The 24,217-nt window shown below is 38.3% G+C and overlaps 1 protein-coding gene across 2 annotated transcripts in view; it reads right to left on the bottom strand.

Moving 5' to 3' along the window:
* The window catches only part of LOC149560537 (LisH/CRA/RING-U-box domains-containing protein), a 189,724-nt gene that overhangs the window by 117,546 nt on the left and 47,961 nt on the right, over positions 1-24,217 (bottom strand). For both annotated transcript variants that reach the window (XM_089824722.1, XM_089824723.1), the window contains 2 exons: positions 13,565-13,971; positions 12,392-12,586 (listed from right to left, as the gene is read on the bottom strand). In XM_089824722.1, the coding sequence (XP_089680848.1) occupies positions 12,392-12,586; positions 13,565-13,855 (486 nt within the window). In that variant the 5' untranslated portion in view covers positions 13,856-13,971. The remainder of the gene's footprint in view (positions 1-12,391; positions 12,587-13,564; positions 13,972-24,217) is intronic.

Below are 24,217 nucleotides of genomic sequence, written 5' to 3'. Positions count from 1 at the left end.
ATGTTAGAAATATTAAACTAAGTATCAATATATATATACTAACCCATACTAACACTCCTAATCCTTTGGAAGGAACTCTCCTCAGATTACCCAACCCTCTAATGACAACTAATTCTCGATTAAGAAATCATTATGTGAAGAGTGTCTCCCTAAGGCCTCTAGGATCTCTATATTCATCACAACACTACTTGGTAGAGATTCCATCTCTACCCAAGTCTCTTATCTCTGGCATATGCATATGATTATAGATAGATAGATAGATAGATAGATAGATCCTCTAAGAGATTCCCTACAAATCTCTTTCTGGGTTCCAACTTGGGATCTCCACACTCTAACTAAGAATGCCCTCTAGTCTCTCAGTTCTCTTTAAGAGAAACTTGACATCCAAATGCCCTCTACCAAGATTAACTTGGTCTCTATAAGAATTATCTTTTCTCTATAAGAACCTTTAATCCTGCAACATAAATAAATAAAAATATACCCCTAGTTTTTAAATATGGAATCATATCCTTCCATCAACATATGATTCCTTTTACTGTCCCCACTATTAAAAGAGGTTCACACTATAACTCTGTGATGGATATAATCTCTTCGCTGTTATAATATTTGTATATTATTATCTTTTTGCCTGTAGGACTGAATCATCTCTTACAGATCACTGTTACTTTTTAAATACATTCTATGTGATATTTAGTCCCAATCACTCCTTGTCCTCTGCTTAATATTTATGTCTTTCATTCCTCCTCCATTGCTCTCTGTGATTTCAGTATATTCTATCACCTAGTTATAGTTCAGTTTTCATCCAATCTGCTATCCCGTGGATTATGATGTCACTGTCTTGTTTCCGCCTTCTTTCTACATGTACTATTATTCACCAGTTGACTCGCTTATTATTTTTTTGTTTTATTGTATCGATGCTTCTTGTTTATTTATCACCTATTCTCTTTTCTATAAATGTCTCCCTTCATTCTGTAATATAATCTTTTGGAATTAGAATATCTCTTCCTTCCGTTAGATATATATAATATATATATACCTCTGAATTTAATCCAACACTGCTTGTGTATCATGATATCATCTATCTTTTACTAGCTTTAACATCAATGTCTATCCCTTAGTAGCACTGCACCTCCTCTTATGTGTACTGCTGTCGTTCTATTCTCCACTCATTCTACTTCTTTACTTATCCCATCTTGCCTTATAATTTATACCCAGTGGCTCTTATAAAGACTTGGTTGAGCAACCAAGGATATTATATGTCATTTATTTATTTACCTTGTACTTGGTATATGAAGAGATTAAGTCATATATGGTTTCAGATTTGGATCAAACAATTCAACACCTCCGAGTCTATATTATGTTCTGCAATATAATTATAAAACCTTCTATACCCAATTCTCTTTTTTCACTCCATTGTAATGGAAAAGGTTACATCTTGCCCTCTCCTTATCCTCTCTTTTACATGTGAAGTCCTTGCTTTCGTAGCCCTCCTTATTTCTTGTTGCGATACAGGTATCTCGGTCTACAGGACCCTACACGGCATTGTTTATGAAGCTGCAAGCCATGTCTATTTTCTCACATCTTCCTTGTTCACTTATATTCTATTTGGTGCTCTATTTCTGGTCCATGGTGGTAGGTTCTATCCTCAAAAAGATATATTTTTCCTAATCCCTCCAAATCAAATGCTTTCGAATGCCTCGTTATATGTTGCATGAGGGACGTGTCTCCTCATGTATGCCTCTTGAATTTTCCTTCCTCCATTTATATAATCAACTTAGTTTTTATTTATTGTGATCAATCTCCATCTTTTGATCCTTGTCTCTTATGTTTGAAGGTTATTAATACGTAACAATGTTTAGCCTTTCTACCAATTAATTTTCCCAACTATTTAGCAAATTGATATTACTATTTTCATCATAAATTAATTGCTTAGTATGTGCATATATCCTTCATCACTTGGTATCAATAACTCTACTTAGATTTGTTGACTATATATGTTTTATCTGTTACATGCTAGAGTTGTCGTTGCACCAAAAGATCGACCTGTTAATGCCTAATACAACCACTAGATTTATAGAACACAAGAGGTGGTTAAACCATGTCACGAATCCCGAAGGGGAAGGCTCGTGATTAGTCCAACAATTCCCCCCTTAGCATTACCCAAGGAGATTTGAACCTGTGACCAAGCTCCGATACCACTTGTTAAAAGCTAAAGTTGTCGTTACACCAAAAGATCAACCTGTTAATGCCCAATACAACCACTAGACTTATAGAACACAGGAGGTGGTTAAACCATGTTACGAATCTCAAAGGGGAAGGCTGGCAGTTAGTCCAACATTATCTGTGTGCTAACTTCAATTTGATATGGTGATTATTGTTACAAATGAATATTGGTTATCATATTCTTTTTTTATTAAAAAGGGTAAACGCTTTGACCTGGAGCTATGAGCCAGTGAAGCCACAAACGGGGGACCTCATCCCCATGAGATTTGAACCTTGATGGCAAGGATAATAACGCAACAACTTAAACATCACAACATGTCACTATTGGCTTGGTTATCATATTCACTCATTTCATTATAATCTAATTACTTTAGTAATTGATTGAGAATTAAAGGATGCATTGAATTATTTTTTAACCGCTATTATATGGTTATTAATATTAGAATTTAGATATTAAAATATAACTAATCTTTCATTTATCTAGATCTTATTATTATTTGTAATTAAAAGCTATTTCTCAATAGAGATCTTTTTTATGAAATGATTCGAGGGGCATATATATTTGAATCCCAATACTTCTACGGGTTATAAACTATGGTTGCTACTATTTAGGATAATATATATTTTGAACAGCATATGCTCATATTGAGTTATGAAATATTATAATATAGGGTTATGACAGTCCACCCCTCCCAAATTTGTTTGTCCTCAAGCAATTATTCTCTTCAGGTTTTAAAAAAATCAATTGAATTTAGGACACATTTCTTCTTATTCTTAGGGGGGGCCAACACTTAATGATTCTCATTTGAGTTTTACCATAACCACGTTTTACAAATTACGGCTATGTATATAATTTATCCATTTATATAAATATGTGTGTGTGTGTCTGTATGTGTGTGTGTTCTTATTGAATTATATTTGTATTTATGTTGACATTCTTCGGAATAGCTGTTTTTTGTCATTTTACCCTACAGGATGGCAAGATCATGCTCTAATACCACTATAATGTCCCCACTTCTGCTATAAGGAATGAATGTTGGAACCTACACAAAATGTTAGTGCAACATAGAAAAAGTATACTAAAATCTAAAACATGTTAGAAATATTAAACTAAGTATCAATATATATATACTAACCCATACTAACACTCCTAATCCTTCGGAAGGAACCCTTCTCAAATTACCTAACCCTTTGATGTGAACTAGTTCTCGATTACAAAATCTTCATGTGAAGAGTGTCTCCCTAAGGCCTCTAGGATCTCTATATTCATCACAACACTACTTGGTAGAGATCCCACCTTTAACCAAGTCTCTTATCTCTGGCATATGCATATGATTGACCACTAAAATATATATATATATATATTCTCTGAGAGATTCTCTACAAACCTCTTTCTCGGTTCCAACTTGGGATCCCGACACTCGACTAAGAATGCCCTCTACTCTCTCAGTTCTCTTTATGAGAAACTTGACATCCACATAAATGCCCTCTACAAAGATTAACTTGGTCTCTGTAAGAACTATTTAGTTCTTATCTCATGTGTTTATCAAGGTTAGATTGATAATTTTCTATATTCCCTTATTTTTTGCAACATAAATAAATAAAAATATACCTTTAGTTCTTAAATGTGGAATTGTATCCTTTCATCAAGATATGATTCCTTGTACTATCCCCGCTATTAAAAGAGGTTCACAATATAATTCTATGATGGATATAATCTCTTCACTGAGATAATATTCCTATATTATTATCTTCTTATCTGTAGGACTAAATCATCTCTTACAGATCATTGTTATTCTTTATATACATTTCATGTCATTTTTAGTCATGATCACTCCTTGTCCTTTGCTTAATATTTATGTCTTTGTTTCCTCCTTTATTGCTCTCTATGATCATAGCATATTCTATCACTTAGTTATAGAACCAGAAGAGGAAGTCTTAGCTATCACTTCGATGCAAGCAGAAGACTCACATATCCAAATGTAACTATGGAAAGGGAGAGGTTGGATGAAGCGAGGAGGGAGATACAATAAATGATGGATAAGGAAGGGAAGGTAAGTACTCCTAAAATCTCCTCCACCAAGTCTATCCTAGAAACTAACATCATGAAGCAAATCCTTGAGACTACTGTACCAACAAAAATTGGGAATTTGTTGGAGATCCTACCGAAATTAAGGGTCGCAATAGCACACAAAAACAATACTAAAGCAAAACCCCTGAAGGAGGAAGAAAAAATGAGTAAAGACAATAACTCTGTATTTGCCATAAGCACGGGAAAAACACCGTTGGTGGTGGAAATGAAGATCATGTGGTGCAAATTGACCAAAACTAATATAGATCAAGCCTCGGGGTGTTAATGTCCTCCCTGAGGAAACTTGGAAGGCTCTCGGGAAACCAACCCTGTGACCACCCACTTTCCAATTAGTGAGAGCAGGTCAACATGGGATCAAGCCCATTGGAACACTAATGGGACAAAAAGTGGCGATTCGGACTCGAGCAATTTTTCCTTGATCTTGTAGTGATTTCCCTGGAGAAGAAGATTAATCTCATTATCGGGGAAAGGATTGTTAATCTCAACAAAGGCTAATCACAACAAGATTAATACCCTTTCTATTGAAGTTGATGGTCGGACATAGAGAATTGACCTAAGGAGCCAGATTATAATTCAAGAGCTCACCCCCGATTCAGAAGACAAGGTAGAGAATGGCAATGGAATTGAGCCAGAGGAAGAAGGCAGTCTACGACTCAGAGAATGTTCAGAAGATGAAACGAGTTTCCCTCACTAGAAAATGGGGGATTATTAAGTGTTTTAACTAAAGTGCAATATGATACAAATTCGGGTGATGGAAGCTAAGGACAATTATCCAAGGTGTTCCAACAAGCACATACAAGGTACGACTTCAATTGAATGATACCCCAAAACACACATTCCATATGAAGAACCAAATAAAATATGTGAAAGCTAGGTTGGAGAAGTTGAATTTAGGTGAAAAGGACAAGCCTAAGGAGATTTGTATAGCACACAAATGGGATCATGTTTTGAATGCGGCAGAATTCGGAATATTCCTGGAGTACAAAGATGTGTTTGCTTGGATGTACAAGGAGACCGTATCAAATGAATAAGTACCATGTGGCTAAGGTTTAGGAGGAGATTATTAAGATGCTTGATGTGGGCATAATATTCGAAGTGCAGACCAGTGAGTGGGTGTCGCCAATAGTTATACCCTTGAAAAAAGATGGAAATCAAATCTAAATTTGTCTAGATGTTAGGTACCTAAATGCAGTAACAATAAAAGACCCCTTTCCAATCTCCTTTACAGATAGTATGTTGGAAGACGAAGTCGGACAGGAGATGTACTCCTTCATGGACAAGTTTTCAAGGTACAACCAAATCAGCATTACCGAGGAGAACAAGCTGAAAACCACCTTTGTAGTGGAAGATGGAGTATATGCTTACAACAAGATGCCATTCAAATGTAATGCTCTAGCCACATTTCAAAGAATTATTCTTCACATATTTGATGGGATGTCAGTAGGCAATTTTAAGGACTTCCAGGATGACTAGTCTATCTACATCGGGAAGGAGCAACACCTGAAGATTATAGGAGAATCCATGGAGCAATGCAGAAGGGCTAGGTTGGCATTAAAAACAAAGAAATGTTGATTCATGGTCTCCAAAACTAAGCTCCTCGAACATATAATGTAGAAAGAAGCGTAGAAAACGGACCGTAACAAAATTAGAGTCATTGTTGACATGAAGGCCACCATAGTGTGACTAGTGTCAAGTCATTTTTTGGGCACATGAAATATTATAGGAGATTTATAAAGGGTTTTGCACAAGTATCCCTAACCTTGGAGAAATTAACCAGAAAGGGGGAGCAATTTGCTTTGAAAGAGGATCAAGAGGAGCCCTTTCAAGAATTGAAGAGGACGTTGGTGGGAGCTCTAATCCTCATATGACCTGACTGGAACAAGGAGTTTCACATCCATGTGGATGCATCTAACTATGCGATAGGCACCACTCTAGTACAAACAAGGAGAGACTGGACCAGCCGATGTACTTTGCTAGCAAGTTACTCTCAAAAGCGGAATGGAATTACTACCATGGAGAGAGAAGCACTAGGTATTGTCTATGCAGTTCAAAAGTTCAGATATTACTTTCTAGCTACTCCTTTTACATTTTTTGTAGATCATCAAGCTCTTATCTATCTAGTTAACAAATCTCTTAAAAGAGACTTCATGTCACTATTTTCCTCTCAACCACAAGAACTATTTGATGTTAGTTTTGAGAGGATCATTGCAAATATAATAGCACTGCCATAATGTCTAGTATGTACTTTCAAATGGCAGCATTCTCTTGTATTTGTGTGAGGAACAAACAAAGAGAATAATTAATATAATCAATATAATGGAAAATTTAATTAACGTTGTGTTTATATTGCATTTCCTCACATTTAGCAAAAAGGACGCGATATTTCAAATTAAGGCTTTTTATCTCATGAAAAGCCCATCTCATCAGCCTAAAGGAATGGATGGAATTGGCTTTAGCAGTCTAGAGAATCCCAAAGGCTACCTCTATTCTATCTTCAAAATTATCATACCACAGTTCTATGGAAGAAGCCCAAGCAATTCCCTTTTTGTAGGGTAAAGAGTCAGAAACCTTAGAACTAGACGACAGTATAGGCACATCATGATCAATGGAGCTCTCATAATCAGTAACAAAGGAGTACAGATTCTTTACCATCTTTACGTTTCACAAAAGGAGTAGCCACAATAGTGTCAATGTTCTTGCCTTTACTAACTTCCACAACAACCTTCTTATAATTAATCTTTTTCTTCTTATCCGACGGTGTAGTGGCAACATAATCTTCCTCGTCCTCAGTTTCATACCCTCTTCCTACACAAGTTTCATGTCTTTCAAAGTGTCAATTGCCTTCACAAGAGAAAATCTTGATTTTTTAACTTGGGGAGAGGGGGGGAGATACAATCTTCATCCTCAATTTCCCAAACATTCTCAAACCCATTTTTATCCTCCCCAACATCCTCAGCTTTAGCAATATACTTAATGGGGGGTGGAAGGGAGATTTGAGGAACCCTAGCTCAAAAATGCTCAAAATTAGCAAGATTAGACCTTGGTAAAGAATCGGAATTTTTGGGTTCGTCTTGTGGTTTTCAATGTTGGAATTTAGGGCAGAACGTAAATAGTAAGGAAAGGAAATCAAAGCCAGATGCCTAAAATGATTCAACATCGCAAAGTGATATCAATGAACCCTTGTGTATCTATCATCTAAGGTAAAATACTCCATTATTGGCTTCAAAACTTCACGCCAGAAAGACCTAATTTGCTCATTTTCGAAGTAAGTATTATTACGTTTCACCAGCAATTCCTTCTCTTCCTTTGTCTTGGGGAACCTCACCAAATCATCAAAAAACTTCCTATCCTCAAAGAAATCCATTCCCTTTGTAGAAAGGCTAGTGACTTCAAATATAAGATTCTCGTCAAACACAACCTCTATGACCAACAGGTTCATGGTGTCATTGTTCCACTCTTGAATGAAGATCATGGTGACCTCCCTATCATAGATGTCAAGCTTCTCAATTCAGGGGGTTACCCATCTTTCCTTAACCTGTACTAGATAGCTTCATCATTCTTCTAGTCATCATGGGTAGCAAGTTCCACTCTTTTGAGATCTCCACCCATATTCGTATTAGCAGAGTCATGCACAAGCTAATTCAAATTCTCAATAGCAATGATCAAAATGGAAATATAGAAAATGAATTTGCAAATTGCCCACAAAATGTGTGAAGCATGATTAGAAGTAATGCAACTTTGCCCCGTTGGACAAACTCTACTCCCCGCACTGATTCTGATGTTACCATGTATCATCTCCATCATTATATGGGATCCTCCAAGTTTTCCATTGATTTGATCGTATCTAAGGAGAGAAAAATGTCTTTATTCAAATTATATTCCCCTTCCCACGTATTAACTGATTGAAGTTGGACACCTAGGTTGGCAAAACCACCAACCACCTAATTATTCTCATGGTACGAATGAGCTATATAACACCTTTCAAAGGATTGAATAGTAGTTATTGAGTCATGAATTAGATGATGAATAGACCATGAGGCTTTATATTTCCGTTAAAAAACCTTATAATATTGTTGGAATCTCCTTCAATCCACACTTCGGTACAATTCAGATCACGAAGGCTCCCATGGCCTCTACGAAGTGGTTCGACTAGACTCCCAAGGGAAGTGCCACCATAGCGGTACAAATGTCACTCTTATCTCTTACCACTCCCCCACAACCAGCCAGCCCAACATTCCCACTCAAAGGAAAAAGCCAAACAAATCTATCTCTATTCATCTTGACTTTGCCCAAAGATTTAGATATATTATATTAAGATTTCAATCATTCAAAATTGTGAAGTCATCGCCCTTACAAAGGATATTTTTTTCATTAGAAGTCTTCTTTAAGAAGATTAATATTCTCACCAATAGCCCTAGAGATTTTTTCAGCAACAACTTCTGAGGGAAGCAATCTCTCTAAAAATCGTATTGCTGTGTTCTTTCCAAAGACCCCATATCAAGTGAGGAGTATTGATAGACCACGGTGCCTTTAGCACATGATTAGATAAGGGGTGGCACCATTGCAAAAAGTAATCATGAATAAACTCAAGGAAAACCCAACAAAAACTACACCTTTGGAGGATCCTAGAGAAAATATAGATCTGAAGATGGGTAGCCCATTCCTTGGCCTCCAAGCATAAGTAGCACTTGTTGGAAATTTAAAAGCCTCTTTTGCAAAGATTGACAGTAGTCAAAACACTATGAAGAAAGTGTCATTAACAGATATTGATTTAAGGAATAAGAAACTTCACCTAAGACTTACCAAAAGGGGGTGGGATCAAGAGATAGAGCATAGAGACAATCAAAGACAGTGAGAATCTGCCAATAGGAATACCAAACAAATGAGTCTTTAGCATCATCCTTTATTGCACAAGCATTGAGCAAAGATTGAATCGGAGACAAAGCAGTATTTATAGCTTGTAGATGAAACCAATTCTGACCCTACCAATACCCACTCACCATAGTGCCAAAGGATGCCTTAAATACATCTAAGAAGGGGGAGAAGGCAGGAAAATTGCACAAAAGTTGCTCAAAAAGCCAATTATGCACCCAAAATCCATTGCAAGTAATGAGAGCATTCATAAAACCATCCAACAAAGAACAATAGAATAACTATTTGCTTCTTCTGATATGGTTCAAGTCACTAGTTTCTCCTAATTTGTTTAGTTTAGTATGCCTTATTGAAAGATCTTAAACTCTTGATTTGAAGCCCACCTAATATTTTCGGTTTGCAAACATTGTTCCGCTCATGTAGAGGCAGAGGATTCTTCTCTTCTAGCCCCAACGAAAGGAATCATTTTTTGACATTCTTAATAACATCTACAAACTTCGAAGGGATCTTAAAATAGACTGAGGGCATACACAGGGAGATTTTGAAGAGAATCTTTTTTTCCCACATCTCGGTGAAATACCCATCTATCTAGCAAGTTTCTAATTCAATGTGTCTATTAGGCAATTCCAAAAAGAATAAGGAGGTTCTAGTCCAAGAGGGAGGCCAAGATAAGAAGGAAGACCAACAATCACACACCCCATGATATTAGATATTTTTTTGTCTCCACAAGAGTATTGATGAAGAAAAGAGAACTCTTGTCCCAATTTATAAGTTGTCTCATCATTGTATTGTAGATACCTACATACTACATATTTCTAGCCACTTTCACTGTGGAGAAGCACATCATTATAGTGTCATCACAAATTGTTGGTGAGAGCAAATCAATCTAGAAGAGAATTGCGCAAGCCCTGGAGACTACCTATTTGGACTTTTTTTTTTCACATATCTTCCAAGATTTTCAGCCAGAATAGTAAAAAAAATTGGATAAATAGGATCCCCTTGCCTTAGTCCTTTGGAAGGTCGGAAAAAGTGGGAAGGAGATCCATTAAAATAATGGCCAAAGAGGAAGCAAAGATGAGTTGTGTAATGAGTTGCGGGACACTTTTCCCAAACCAAAGGCCTGTAAGATTTTGAAGAAAAGATATCTCCAAAAACATCCTTATTCCACTGTCTAATGTTGTCCTTTATATATCTTAGTCTCTCAGCTACTTTAAACATTGCCATCCAGTCAACAACAAAATATTCCACCATTTCCAGATTTGGATGAGATAACCACATTTTGTCAAACCAAAATGGGAAATGTCTCTTACCACTAACCGCATCAGCAACAAAAGTGATAGGAAAATGATCGAAACCTATTTTAGACAGAGCAGTAAGAGAGCAAAAATACTTCACCATCCAATGGTTTGAGATGAGAACTCAATCAAGGAAAACGTAAATCAACTCCTTCCCAATCCTTCTATTAGTCCAAGGTATAACTGGCACCTTGAAGGTCCACATCCATCAAGGCATGTTGACTCATAAAATCCATTAGGTCAAATCTGTTTGAGACTAAAATCCTCCAAACTTTTCATTATCTTTTAGAGGGGTGATACCATCTCCCATTATCAGCCAACAATCCTCCAGGAAATTTTGCCTGCAAACAGCCAGCCTATTGCAATATTTGCCTCTAGCACTCCTAGTATTAGGGGCATAGATCTTAGAGAGAACCCAGGTGAATCCATCTCGGATATGGTGAAATTTGACAGTCGCAATATTTTCATCAACTATCAGCAGCTCGCCTTTTATATAGTTTAGGTTCCAAAAGACTGCAGTACCACAAGAGGCTCCATCCGAGCTACTACCAGCAACTCCACAGTTCTTGAAAACCTTGGTTTTCTCAACCTTTTCACTTTACATCTTAGTCTCCTGGATCAGCATAATATCAGGCTTGTGGTCTCTAACCATGCCCTGAAGAGCTTCCTGTTTATGGGAGCAATTTAGCCCCCTTATTTTCCAAGAAATTATCTTTGTTTCTTTGATGGGGAACATGCATCCTGGATGGTCCTCTGCTTGCCATCCGCAATATTTTGTTTGCACTTCTGCTTGCTAAGCAATATAAATTTTCAGATGTTGCACATGACAGAATCACATGTGAATAGAGTATGTAATGTCTGGTCTAAAATTGATAATCCAAACAATGTGCATACGGCAAATGTTTCAGTTCACAATAAACAGGAAAAATAGAATAATTCACACACAAGAAACACAGGGATATAAGCAAGAAAAATCAAGTCGTACACAAACAGGAAACACACAGTGATATAACAGTTGTAACAGCAGCCCTTTTACAAGAGCAGAATGAAAAAATAGAGTCAAGAAAGAAAAATGACCTGTGTATTGGACAAAATGATGCTTTAAAGGAAATTTTAGGATTTCATTTTTTGCATGCAAAACAAAGTCGAACATTTTTTTTTTGTTACTTTTGGCTTTCAGTATGCCTGGGTAAGCTCAGGTACGTACCTTGGTGTACCCAGGTATAAACCCGAGTGAACCCATACCTGGGCATACCCAGTACAGAGTGGGACCAGGGCATACCCAATAACTAAGTATATTTATAATAAGTTAAAAATTTGATAGATATATTTATAATATTATCTAGTCCTTGGCCTAATTAAATTTTAAATCTTTATCTAATATATACATATGGCGACATTATATCTTTGTGTAAGGGTAAAATTATGGAATATGTATATATTTATGATTTTGAGAAAAGAAATTTAACAGATTAGACCAGCTATAAAAATTATTTGCCATGCCCTACCCACATTAACTGAGCTTCTGAACAATCCCACAAATATTCAATCAAAGTTTTCTTTTGAATTTCATTTTCTAGGTTGGGTACCAGAAGCACTACGTCACAAGTCAATATTGAACTCAGTCACTGTAAAGTAATGTATAAACAATGGAAAGCATAGTTTTTTATCAGAGATGTGAAATCTCTGAGGCCGAAAATGTCTGCATAGTTTTCCATGTATTCTTCTAAGTGTACTTCTCCATTAATTTCTAGTTTCAGCTGTTACATTGTTTAACAAGATTGTATAATTCAATTTGACTGCATACAAATATTACCTAACATTACAATGCTTGTTGAAATCTTCAATACATTTTAAAGCTAACACTAAAAAATCACAAACTTCCAGTCAAGTCCAAAGCAGGGGGTACCTGTATGTTACAGCTTTCAGCAAGCTTCATGGCAGTGTCATAATAGGATAAGCGTAGCATGTAGTCAACAAGAATTCTATTCACACGTGTATTATTCCATTCATGTTGGTTTTCTGTCTGAAGCATACTCAAATGATCTAACCTTGCTCGACATTTCTGAACCTTCAGCTGCTCGCTCTTGTTGCTCTCATCTAGCTGAAAACCATGTTATGATAGTGAACAGCAAAACCAACTATATTAATTATAAAGTCAATAAGATGCTGATGCTACACAAAAATAAGAGATAGATGAAAGTTTTGGGGAGAAAAAACTAACTATTTTATAGGCCAATTTTACAAAGGCCTGCCAGTGAATATCTACATTATATCACAGGTGCATTCAACAAGTGGATGAATGAAGGGGCCGCTAGTCAAATCAAATATTTAGCATCTCCAAGAGTCTTATAATAATGAAAAAAACATAAATTTCTTTGACAACCATGATAGAAATCTAGTACATGCTAAATGCCCTCAAATCAAGTGTAAAATATCCTGAATCAAAACGTCAAGTAAAGTGCAGTAGCAAGTCCAATTTTTCACAATCTGATAGGTACACTTGTAATATTTCTTTTGGTGTTGTAAAGTTCAACCAAATAAGGAACAAAGGAGACTTCATATGGAAAGGTCCGATTTCCTCTCTAGCATGGTCATGAAATCAAAAACTGGGGCACAAAATATTTGAAAACGGAGAAGGTAAATGCAGAAATAAATCCACCTGCAGACTTCCAAATGATGAATTTCATATGCCAAATTGGAGTCTAGCATGGTCATGGCCTAAAACACAAGCATTATGCTTACAATTATTAACAAACAAGTCAAACACACCTTGCTTGTAATTGATTTTATATCTTGCAAAAGGTTGAAGTTTAAAATTTTCTAATTTTAAATTTTAACTACAACATACAACTCACAACCTCAAGATTACCTATCAATCTATTTCTTGTGTAAAATTAGGTCTTTATGTGTTGTCCCACTGTTGCCTGGAAGACCAGTTTGGGAACAAAATTGATATATAGGCGTGTATTAGAGTTTTAAGGAAAGTCAAACTAGAATGAAAGGTGCAAGTCGAAGAGAAGGAAAAATTGAACATACCAAGGTGTGAACAATTTACAAAGGAATGTAGAAAACCCTATACCTTTCTTTTCAGACCTTGAAGTCGAGACACAAGAGAAGTTAGGTGTTGCACAGCCTCTTCTTTGGACATATCCTTTTCCACAGCCTCTGCAACCCCGGTCACAACAGCATTCATCTCTTTCTCAACCATTCTACTGCTGCTCCTCATTGATTTTTTTAGATGTTCAAATGGTATTCTCATAAGTTGATCTTCGAGCTTCAATGACTCTGTCAGATGATCATTTTGACGTATTGAAGATGGAGGAGCAGCTGCTGGTGTTGTATTGCCATTCGTTAAAACATCAGGTTCCATCTTGATAGGACAGAATGTCTCGGCCTCTGAGAGGAGCTACTGTGCCAAAAAACTGAAAAAATCTTCAATCAAGCATAAAGTTCCCCATTTTTTTTAATGTCAAAAGCCAAAGATTCCTGCAAGAAAAAATAATCTGAGAATTTACACAATGATTTCCAAACCCAGTTGCATGGAACTTCATTATTTCAATATGACTGTGAATAAGTGAGTCAAACATATAAATAGAAAAAGAACACCATGTGACTATTAAGATGCAAGAACAGTTGCAAATTTGCAACCAGCTAAATGACAGTAAAGGAATAAGATAACGCTTAAAAGTTAGCAATGCCTTGACAAGAAAATTACTAGGACCAACATCAAAAAACAATCTTACAGGTGAAAGTCACTAGCCTTAGAGAAGCAAAATTCTATACATGCTTTCGAATGAATAGCATCAATTATTACTAGATGAATATTCTCATAAAATATTATATTTAAAATGGGCACCTTTGTTCAGACATATTCATATGTGAAACTATAAGGAATGTTTGGTCTAAAAATTTAAAATCAGCAGAGTGTATGAGACCATAGTTTTACATACAACATTATAAAGTACATAAGTTTATAATGCCAACTTTGCAGGCGGAAATGATTCAACTGTCAATCATATCTCATCTTGAAATCTTTTACCAATCTGAAGTTAATGGTATTCTTAAAGCCCCTTATACAAACAAGTACCTGTAATCATTTAGAAATTGGCAATTGGGCTGTCAGTTTCATCCAAAATCTTTGGGAAGGATCCAATTTGAACATGCATAAAGTTTTTTTATACTCAAAAGTACTGGGAGAGGAAACAAACAAGATACTCAAGAGCCTTTCACCCAAAAGAAAATCACAGTTGTTTTATGGAAAATGATGCAAAATAAAGCCCTTGGCCCTAATGTTTATTTGAAAAGCTTTGATTCAAAAAGCTAGCATATTGTGGGGAAGAAGATTTAGAAAGGCTGTCCAAGAAGAAAGCACAATGCTGTAGGACATCAATATCACCTTCATTACTCTTGTTCCCCAAATAAGGTTTTGTGGAATCATTGATGATGTCCTACCTATTTCACTATGTAAAACCCTATAAAAATAATCTCCAAAGCCATGAAAAATTAAATAAAATTTGTTATTACCAAAGATCATTTCAATATTAAAAAGTGGTCTGTACTGCACATTCAGCAATACACTCCATTGTCGGATCAAAATCCAACACAAGTCAAGCACAAGATCGTCTTAGATGAGAACGAATTGAGGAAGAGATAAGGCAAGACGCTTCAAGAGGCAGACTTGTAGTATTTTTGAGAGCACCTCGATATCATTCTCTTCAAGATAGAGGAGACTTACACAGTCGTAGGATGAGAGTTTTCTATTGTTAATAAGACAACCCGCAAATTCATTAATGAAGATTAGGTCACTAAGTTGGCCTTGAGGTTAGAAGATCTTGATGGATTTAATGCTATAGTGATTAATGTTTTCACCATCTCCTACAATCGAAGGGTCCAAAAGATAAAGTTGATTCTAGGAGGAAATAAGATTTGTGAAGACTTATATATGATTGCCTACTAAATCAAATTGTTGTCAGTGAATATGGTATCAAGATGTATGTCGTCAGTATCAGGATGTATGCCGTCAGTATCAGGATGTATGTTGTCGGTATCAGAATGTATGCTGTTGATATCGTGCGACAGGGTGTGTATCAGGATGTATGTCGTCGGTATCAGGAAAGTTCTACGTCGATATCGAGAAGGTTCTTGTTGTAGCCGACGAGCCCTTCAGTAATTGTCATGTAGCCAACGGACCCCTTCGGGAAGGTTCTTCGAAAAGTATTTATACACCCTCTTGGGTCAATGTAAATCATCTTGTGATCTGGATGTAATCTTTTGGCATATGCGAATAATATAAGGAGTTCTGCTATTCTTACTGCTATTCTGATCCATTATATGTATGCATTAATTTCTTTACCCAATATGGTAAACATTTGGTGTCGTTGCCCTATGAATCTGGAGGGAGGGAGGAATGATAATTAATGCCAAATCAACTTAACAAGGATCGAAATAAGGTCAAGGGAAAGGACAAAATACGCACAGCACAAGAAAATCTAATTTTGGCACAGCAAGCCAAACGCAGGAGGTTCCAGAAGATCACTGACAGACACAGAAGCACGGAGGACTTGTTGGAGGAGACTCGCCAGTAGGTGGAGTTGGTGGAAGAAGCATGGGAGGAGTTTTTGATTTTGTATTTGCCAAGTGAAGAGAATCCAGATGGAAGAGAATCAACTTGCACAGCTCGGAGTGCCGACGGAGCAAGAGTGTGGAGTGAACTCTTCGTCCGCGATACACTTCCAGAACAGATAGATTCACTTAACGGAGACCCTTCTTCACCGAACAGCATAGCTGCCGAGATACCAAGCGTCAATGTCAAGATACCAAGCGTCACCGTCGGGATAACAAGCGTCCCCGTCGGGATACCAAGCGTCAATGTCGGGATGGCAGGACCAAAGGAGAAGTTCCCTAAATATGTCGTTAGTATCAGGATGTATGCCGTCAATATCAGGATGTAATGACGACTAATGCCGAATCAACTGAACAAGAATAAGAACAAGCTGAAGGAAAAGGACGAAATACGCACAATACATGGAAATCTAATTTTGGCACAGCAAGCCGAACACAAAAGGAGGTTCCAGAAGATTGTCGACAGACACAAAAGCACGAAAGAATTGTTGGAGGAGACTCGACAGTGGGTGGAGTTGGTGGAAGAAGCAAGGGAGGAGTTTTTGAATTTGTACTCGCTAAGGGAAGAGAATCCCAACGGAAGAGAATTGACTTGGACGGCTCGAAGTGCCGAGGGAGCAAGAGCGTGGAGTGAACTTTTCGTCCGCAATACACTTCTAGAAGGGACAGATTCGCTTAACGAAGACCTTTCTTCACTAAACAGCACAACTGTCGATATACCAAGCGTTAGTGTCGCAATACCAAGCATCAGTGTCGGGATACCAAGCATCGATGTCAGGATGGCGAGACCAAAGGAGTTGCCTAAATTTGATGGTGATGGACCAGCTAATCCCATCTGACATTGTAAAACTTGCAAACTGATTTGGAGGGCCAATGGCGTAACGGATACAAACAAATGGGTGAGGCAATTTCCGGCAACCCTACGAGGTGTGGCAATTGATTGGTTTATTGATACCGATCCACAAAAATTGAACAGTTGGGATTACATTAAAAAGGAGTTTATCGCAAAATTTCAACTCTTGCGTGACAATAATGAAATTGTAGCAGAGATATTCAAAACTAAGCAGAGGAAGAATGAAACAGTCTGAGTCTTTGCCAGGAAGCTGAAAGGACTTGATCAATAAAATGGAGAATAAGCCAGCTAATGGGCTACAGAAAAGATGGTTCATTGAAGGCCTTCACCCAAAGCTGCGAAAGAAGATGAAGATCGTGTTGCCATCGACATACACTAAAGTGTACAACTGGGCAATGAACCTAGAAAGTGAATAGAAGACCAAAAAAAAAGGAAGAATAGTTCATCCGATTTAGATGACGACACGCCTTCAGGAGAAGATAGCAGTAATGATGAAGGCAGCAGCAAGAAGCTCCGTGCCCTTCAAAAGGACATGATTCGGGTGATGGAGTTCAAGAACATGCACAAGGAGACTAAGGGCAATGAGCTATGGTGCACGAAGTGGAAGAAAGAAGGCCATACAAAGGGATCTTGCTTGAAAGACCAATTTTGTGAGATTTGCCAAATCATGAGGCATTTGATAAAGGAATGCCCTTTCAACCTGTTGGTGTTTGAAAACGTTACCCGTTTCCAATTACCCTGATGAGAACAAAGCACATCTAGGGGCAGCTAACTCCCATTTTCAACATGCCCATTTAGACACCAGGCCAAATATAAGGCACGACCCTTCTTCTTCTTCAGGCTCTGCAAAACTTAGGCGGGTAGACCTATAGATTCTTTATATGGTACCAGTTGTCAAAGCATACACTGAATCTATTATGAAGCAGATAAAAACCCCTTATATCTCCTAGTGGCTTATGAAACAACACAGATTCTACAATAGCTAGGTGCAAACCTATATTATTCATAAACTGAGTCAGGGTTTAAACTTTTATGTCCACTTCAACATGAAGGGAAAATGATTGATTTATATTGAGAAAAGACAGCATGTCCAATATGCAGCAAAAACTTTATGATCCTACAAATGACCAGTGCCTTATCCATTAGGGCAATCCTATACTCCAGAATTATGCATCCTTGAACATCAATCAACATATGGCATATGTTGAGACATTCATGTTCAGTCTGTTCACCTTATGAATTAGACAACAATATCCAATATAACCCCATATTTTCACACATCCTTCTCAATGAATCTGCAACCTTGTCTGAAACCACAAGCAATTATATGACTCCTTGAGTCAAAGGCAAGCAAACTTCAAACATACAACCGGGCAATTGCAAATAGGTTCAAGATCTTTGTTCTTGAACATATAAAATTACAAATTCAACAAGGAGAGAGAATTATATTGAAATTCAAAACCTTCTGCACATCGTATTTATCTCCTTGAAATAAGTACATTAGGAATGCATAAAACAAGATACAAGATCACACTACTGTATCAGAACTATCTATGAAATCCATATGCTGTTCATACAAGATATGCTGGGTGTGTGGCTTTCACAGCCTGAGCAGAGCTCCAAGAACTGGAAAATTAGAAAACCAACCAACAACCTCAACAGAGAAAGAAAAGAAAGATATATCAAAGAAAGGATTCCCGGATTCATTATACAGCTGACATCTGTCCCTTCAGAAATTCCCTCTCTTTGAAGATGAAAAAGCTTCTCCCTACCTTCTCTCTTCCATCTGATCTGATATGATTTCATCATTGCCTTGTAACTGATTTGCAAAATATCCCCTCTGAAATGATGAAACCTTTTTGGGTCACCAAAATATCTGAAACCTTATGCAATTCTGGTGAAATTGTGATTCAATTGATTTGAAAATAGTTAAAATCGCCTCAAACCTCATTTTCATTGCCTTTTAACCGTATTCAGGTCATTTCCATGCTAGAAAACAATTTTGAATATTGACACCTGAATTCGGTTGCAATCTGGGAACCTGAAAGAAAACCTCCTGTAGCTTGAACCAACTACTACCTGTGCAAAAACCGACTCCAAGATCAGATAGTTTAGATCTTCCCGATTCCGGCGGTCTATAACATCGCCTATTTTGCTTATCAGAAACCCACTGAAAATCACTTTAAAAAATGACCCCTCTAGTATAAAAAATATGTCTGCACATTTGATTTTTTAAATTTATTTTTGAAAAGTTCAAAAAACTCTAAAGTTAAAACTTTAGAAATAATATCCCCTTTTGAAATTCAAAAAATCTGACGTGCATCCATTATAAAAATAATAATAAAACATTATTATTTTTTTTATTCTTTAACTGCCCTTGCCTTTGAATCCGGGGTCAACCTTCATTTGACCAGCCCTTCTGCCACGTGGCGGCCTCTGATTGGCTGACCACTGTTCTCAGATGCCACATCAATGCCACAGGGACCCAGTGCCACGTGTCGAGAATGCGCTTCCCCACATTACTTAAATTCCTACAACTCCATTTTGCGAGGATGCGCGGACCGTTGGATCTCGCCACATGGCGAAATCCTGTGCCTCCGTCTTGATATGCTCGTTCTCGCCACGTCATCATTTCTGGGACCCGCGCTGCCACATGTCGAAATTGCGCTTCCCCACATTACTTATCGACCTTGCAACTTTTTTTGTGGGGATGCGCATGCCGTCAGATGCAGCCACGTGTCGAAATCTCGTTCAATCTCCATTTTGTGCGCCATGTCATCATAGTTGTTTTTTCGTTTAAAATAATGCCTTCATCACCTTCGGCTAAGGACGGGATGGACCCACCTCCACATGCGTTGGCTTTCACAAGAGAGTTCGTGTCTTATAGACAACTTACTTTGCGTGGGCTATTGTATTTAAAGATTTGAAAGGCCTCCCGCATAACCAATATGGGATATTGGGAATCAATGCTTCCCTGTAGTCTGCGTTTTCTATGCATGGACTCATTTTTACCTGCGCAGACCTCCAATCTTGGTGTGGAGTCATCTTTAATGCCACAATTCTTGTTTATTTTACATGCCAAGGGTAGGGGCTCCTCCTTTGAAATGGCGTGGATTCTCTTTCCAGGCGGTGGCTTTCTCCTTCACGTGGGATGCTCTTCAAATGTAGCACTTTTTCTCTTCTGTGCAGGCTTTCAATTTTAGTGCAGGGTCTTTTTTATGCCCTGCTCCCTTTGAATTTCATGTTGTCTTTTCAAACGCTTCCCCTATTGTTACTGCGGTTTCTTTACTGCTCACGTGGGCCTCTTATTTCCATCCGCCATGGCTTCATTTTATTTGACTGGCATGATGATTTTCTACTGCATGGAGGTAAGAGTTTCTCAGAGGTTTTTCTTTGAATACTGCGGGCTTCTCCTTCACATGAGATGGCTCTGTTCTGAGAGAGTGGATTGTCTTCTACTGGGGTGAGGAATTTCCTTTGGAGGCGTGAGCTGCTTGCTTGGCGGCTTAGCTCTCTTATTCTCTCTATGCGGTTTTTATGACTTGCATGAGTTTGTTTTTTCTTCATCCTTGACTGCCCTTAGACACTGGTGGATTTTGGTGTCTTTTAGCACAAGTTTCTTTATATCTGCCGCCTGAGCTTCTCATGGCGTTGCTTTAAAAACAACACCTCTATTTTTTGCGCAGGTTGCCTTTTGAGTGGACAGTCTCCTTTGGTGGAGCTCCCCATATAGGTTGTGCACGTGGGCCCTTGTTGTTTCTCCATGGCTTGATGCTTCTGCCCTGCGGGTTGATTTGTGGTGAGTTGTTTTGAAAAAGAAACGTCTCTGCGAAACCTCTTCTTCACAGGTGGAATTCTTTGTGTCAAAATCAAGACTTGCATTTATGTTTGACCTTGATCTTCAATGTGTAACAATTTTAAATTTGGTCTTGCATCAAATGCGTATCCCATTAATATGGATGCCTTACCCACAGGGCATTTGGTGAAGATTCTCTTTCTCTTGTTCTTGTTCAATGGGGTGGGCAACTTTGCAACTCTCCTCGCCCTATGGTTGGCTATCTTCATTCTCTTAATAAAGATCAAATTGCAGAGGTCAGACTTTGACTCTCAGGAACAACAGTGATCTTGGCCCGTTGAGTGTCTTTCACTCAAGGAAATTAGACTCTTGGGTCTAAAACAATGGAGTCTTAAAAACAAAACCATTTATAGTTTAAACTAGCATATTTTAAAGATATTCTACATTGTCCTCCTAGTCAACTCCCTCTTCCTCAAATACACGGCTTTTCAATTTGAGGAAAACATCAATTTGGTACATGAACTTCGAACCCCCTTCACTTCTCACTTTCATAGGTTTTGTCCCTTTATCAATGAACTTAAATGGATCTATTAAATTACCAAAGCAATCTCTATCTTTATCTTGATCACCATTTCCCATAAAGCCCGATCATTTTGACAAGATTAGTCGGACCCTTAAGTGGGTCCGGCTAAAAAAATTTTTGCTTCCGGACAACTGAAACCTCCAAACTAATCCACTAACCTTTTAATATCAAATATAATTGATTTCAATCATCAATTGATCGTTAAAGTCTCATCTTATCGTTTTATGCAATTGGTCAAATTGGTGCCAACAGGTCCGTTGACTGCCCTTAAAAACTGACCTGAACAAATAACTGAGCTCTGAAAACTGACCCACTGAATCTCTGTTATGCACTCTTGCACCCTGTCGATTCTCGTCTCATGACGAATTCGAGGTCAAAAGATACTGACCGTCAAAGTTGCCTTCTCAGAATTACCTGCAAGTAAACACGTTAGAAAACAACAAACTAGGTTCAGATTTGGCCTTGAAAACTGGGCAAATGAGCACATGGGGAAATGAAACTTGGGGTGTTGGTTCTCTGTCATGAGGACAATAGGAATCTGCGATTTGGGCTCACGACGAATAACTGGGCGCAAATGGCGGACGTTCAAAGTAGGCTACTTGGATTTTGTAGATTTAAAACAATGTCAGAAAGTGATTTTTTAGAAATGGAATGACCCTGGTAAAGTGTGAAGACGGATTCGTCAAGTTCTAAAAACTGGCACACTTGTAGTATTTTCAGTGGGCAATACAGGGGAACAAACCATTTGATCTCACCTATCACGAATCAAGAGATATGACGTCACGAACAGGGGTTCCAATCAATCTGCAAATACTGACACCAGTAAAACTTTAGAAATTCCATTTGGAATCACGTTTGAAAACTGATCAAACGGATTCGTCATAAGTTGAAACTTTAAACATAACAAGTCTCTGACATCTACAATGTAGCGCAAAAGGAATTTTAGCATTCATGTCAACTGGTCAAAAGTTATAACACGTCAAACAGGACTTCCCAGAATTAGGTGCAAAGTGCAAATGCAAGAAAACAATAACTTACCAACTTTGCAGGGTTCAAAACCTAGTCAAACGGACTCGAAACAACTCGAAATTTGAAACATAGGTTCTCAGGTATGGATGCTAGACACTCTCAAAGCGGAAAGTCACAAAACCTTTCTGGGTGCGAGATATTCAAATGCAAACACAGCCTCCTGTCACTGTTTGACACTAGGGCAGAATTGCAAATTTGACAAATGTTTGAAACAGGACTTCGCCAAATAGCTCAGAATGATGATTTATCTTCATGGAATAGGTAGACAAGCTGAATGGAGGGTGTTAGAAACATTGAACACCATGTATGCATTAACTCAATGGTGAGGTACATAGGCTTCACAAAGCATTTATAGGCCTCAATTTTTCAATAGTGCTCAAAATTGACCATGCAATTTTGAACGCCAACACAACCTAAAAACAAGAGCACTGCAACAAGTGTTCTTGACACGAGGTGTCCGCGTCAGGAGGAAGCGGGAACACCAGTACGGAGGGTGCTACATTAGGAGGTTACAAAAATAATCGGCATGGTCAAAATAACAACAACAGTGGCAACAATAATAATGGCGAGAGGAGTCGAATCCAGTACGACGCGAACGGTCGGCCAATAGTTCAATGCTACGCATGCAACTTGTGGGGCCACTTTGCCCGAGAGTGCACAACAACAAACACACTAAAATTGTTATGTAGATGGTGCGGACCCGGTGATCATGAAGATGCTAAGTGCCCGAAGTCAAGAGTAAACTTGATCACCATCGAGATGGACGAAGAAGAGGTTTTGGCCATCACTCAAAAGCAAGTGAAAGTATAACCCAACCCAACGGAGGAAAAGACGAGACTAGAAGAAGTGCGAGCCGAGATCCAGAAAGCAACACAAGCAGAAACGGCACACCTAAAGGACACAACTGGTACCTCTGCACGGAACTGCGTAGAACAGAGCATCATTCGGCAACTATTACAAACTGAGGTACCCGTCAAGATAAATCATCTGTTGCTCACTATGCCTCAACTCCATACAGCACTCACGAATATAGCTCCAATTGCTAAGCAACCAGTAGAGCAAGGAAGGGAGAAAGAAGTTGGCGCAAGTATGGAAGATCCAATGTTGTTAGCCCTTTCATCTAGATGCCATCCGGCAGTTGTCAAAATGGGCATTCTTGGAACTGTCCTGACGGACATGATCGTGGACGTAGGGTCCAATGTCAATGTGCTACCAAAGGATACCTGGAAAAAATCGGGACAGCCAACATTGTGGCCACCTACCTTCCCGCTGCTAACAGCCAACCAACATGGAATCAAGCCATTGGGAGTCCTGACAACACAACCAGTGATGATTGGAACATAGTCGTTCCTGTTGGACTTTGTTGTGATCTCACTGAAGCGAAAAGGATACGATGCCATTTTGGGTTGGGGGTGGCTGATACAAGCCAAGGCGAAACACGATTGGAAGAAAAATACTTTATCACTTGAAAGCAAAAGGCAGAAATACATCATTAATCTACACACTCAAATGGTCGGGGAAGAAGCTCTGTCATCAGACTCCAAAGGTGAAGAGGATGAGGCGAGGCAGCATCTGGAACCAGATCAAGAGGGAGTCCTGCAGTTGGAAGGAGGATCAACAGACGACGACTTGGATTCGGTGAACGGTCTCTTCCATTGGCAGATGGAGGACTACGAGCTGTTCTAGAGCTGCAACATCTTGGCAATTGAGGAAGGACGAAACGTAGAAGAATTTCCAAGGGAATTCACCGAGATAAAGGAAAGAGATGTGACACCCACTCATAAGTTCACTGAAGGGGAATCCATCAAATATAATGAAGCCATGCTACAGACTATGAATTTGGGGGACG

This window comes from Cupressus sempervirens, chromosome 4, assembly GCF_028749045.1.
Source record: "Cupressus sempervirens isolate cs-2001-9-10 chromosome 4, ASM2874904v1, whole genome shotgun sequence".
NCBI lineage: Eukaryota > Viridiplantae > Streptophyta > Pinopsida > Cupressales > Cupressaceae > Cupressus > Cupressus sempervirens.
Note: the sequence above shows the minus strand (reverse complement) of the source record. Positions and strands in the feature narration are given on the sequence as shown.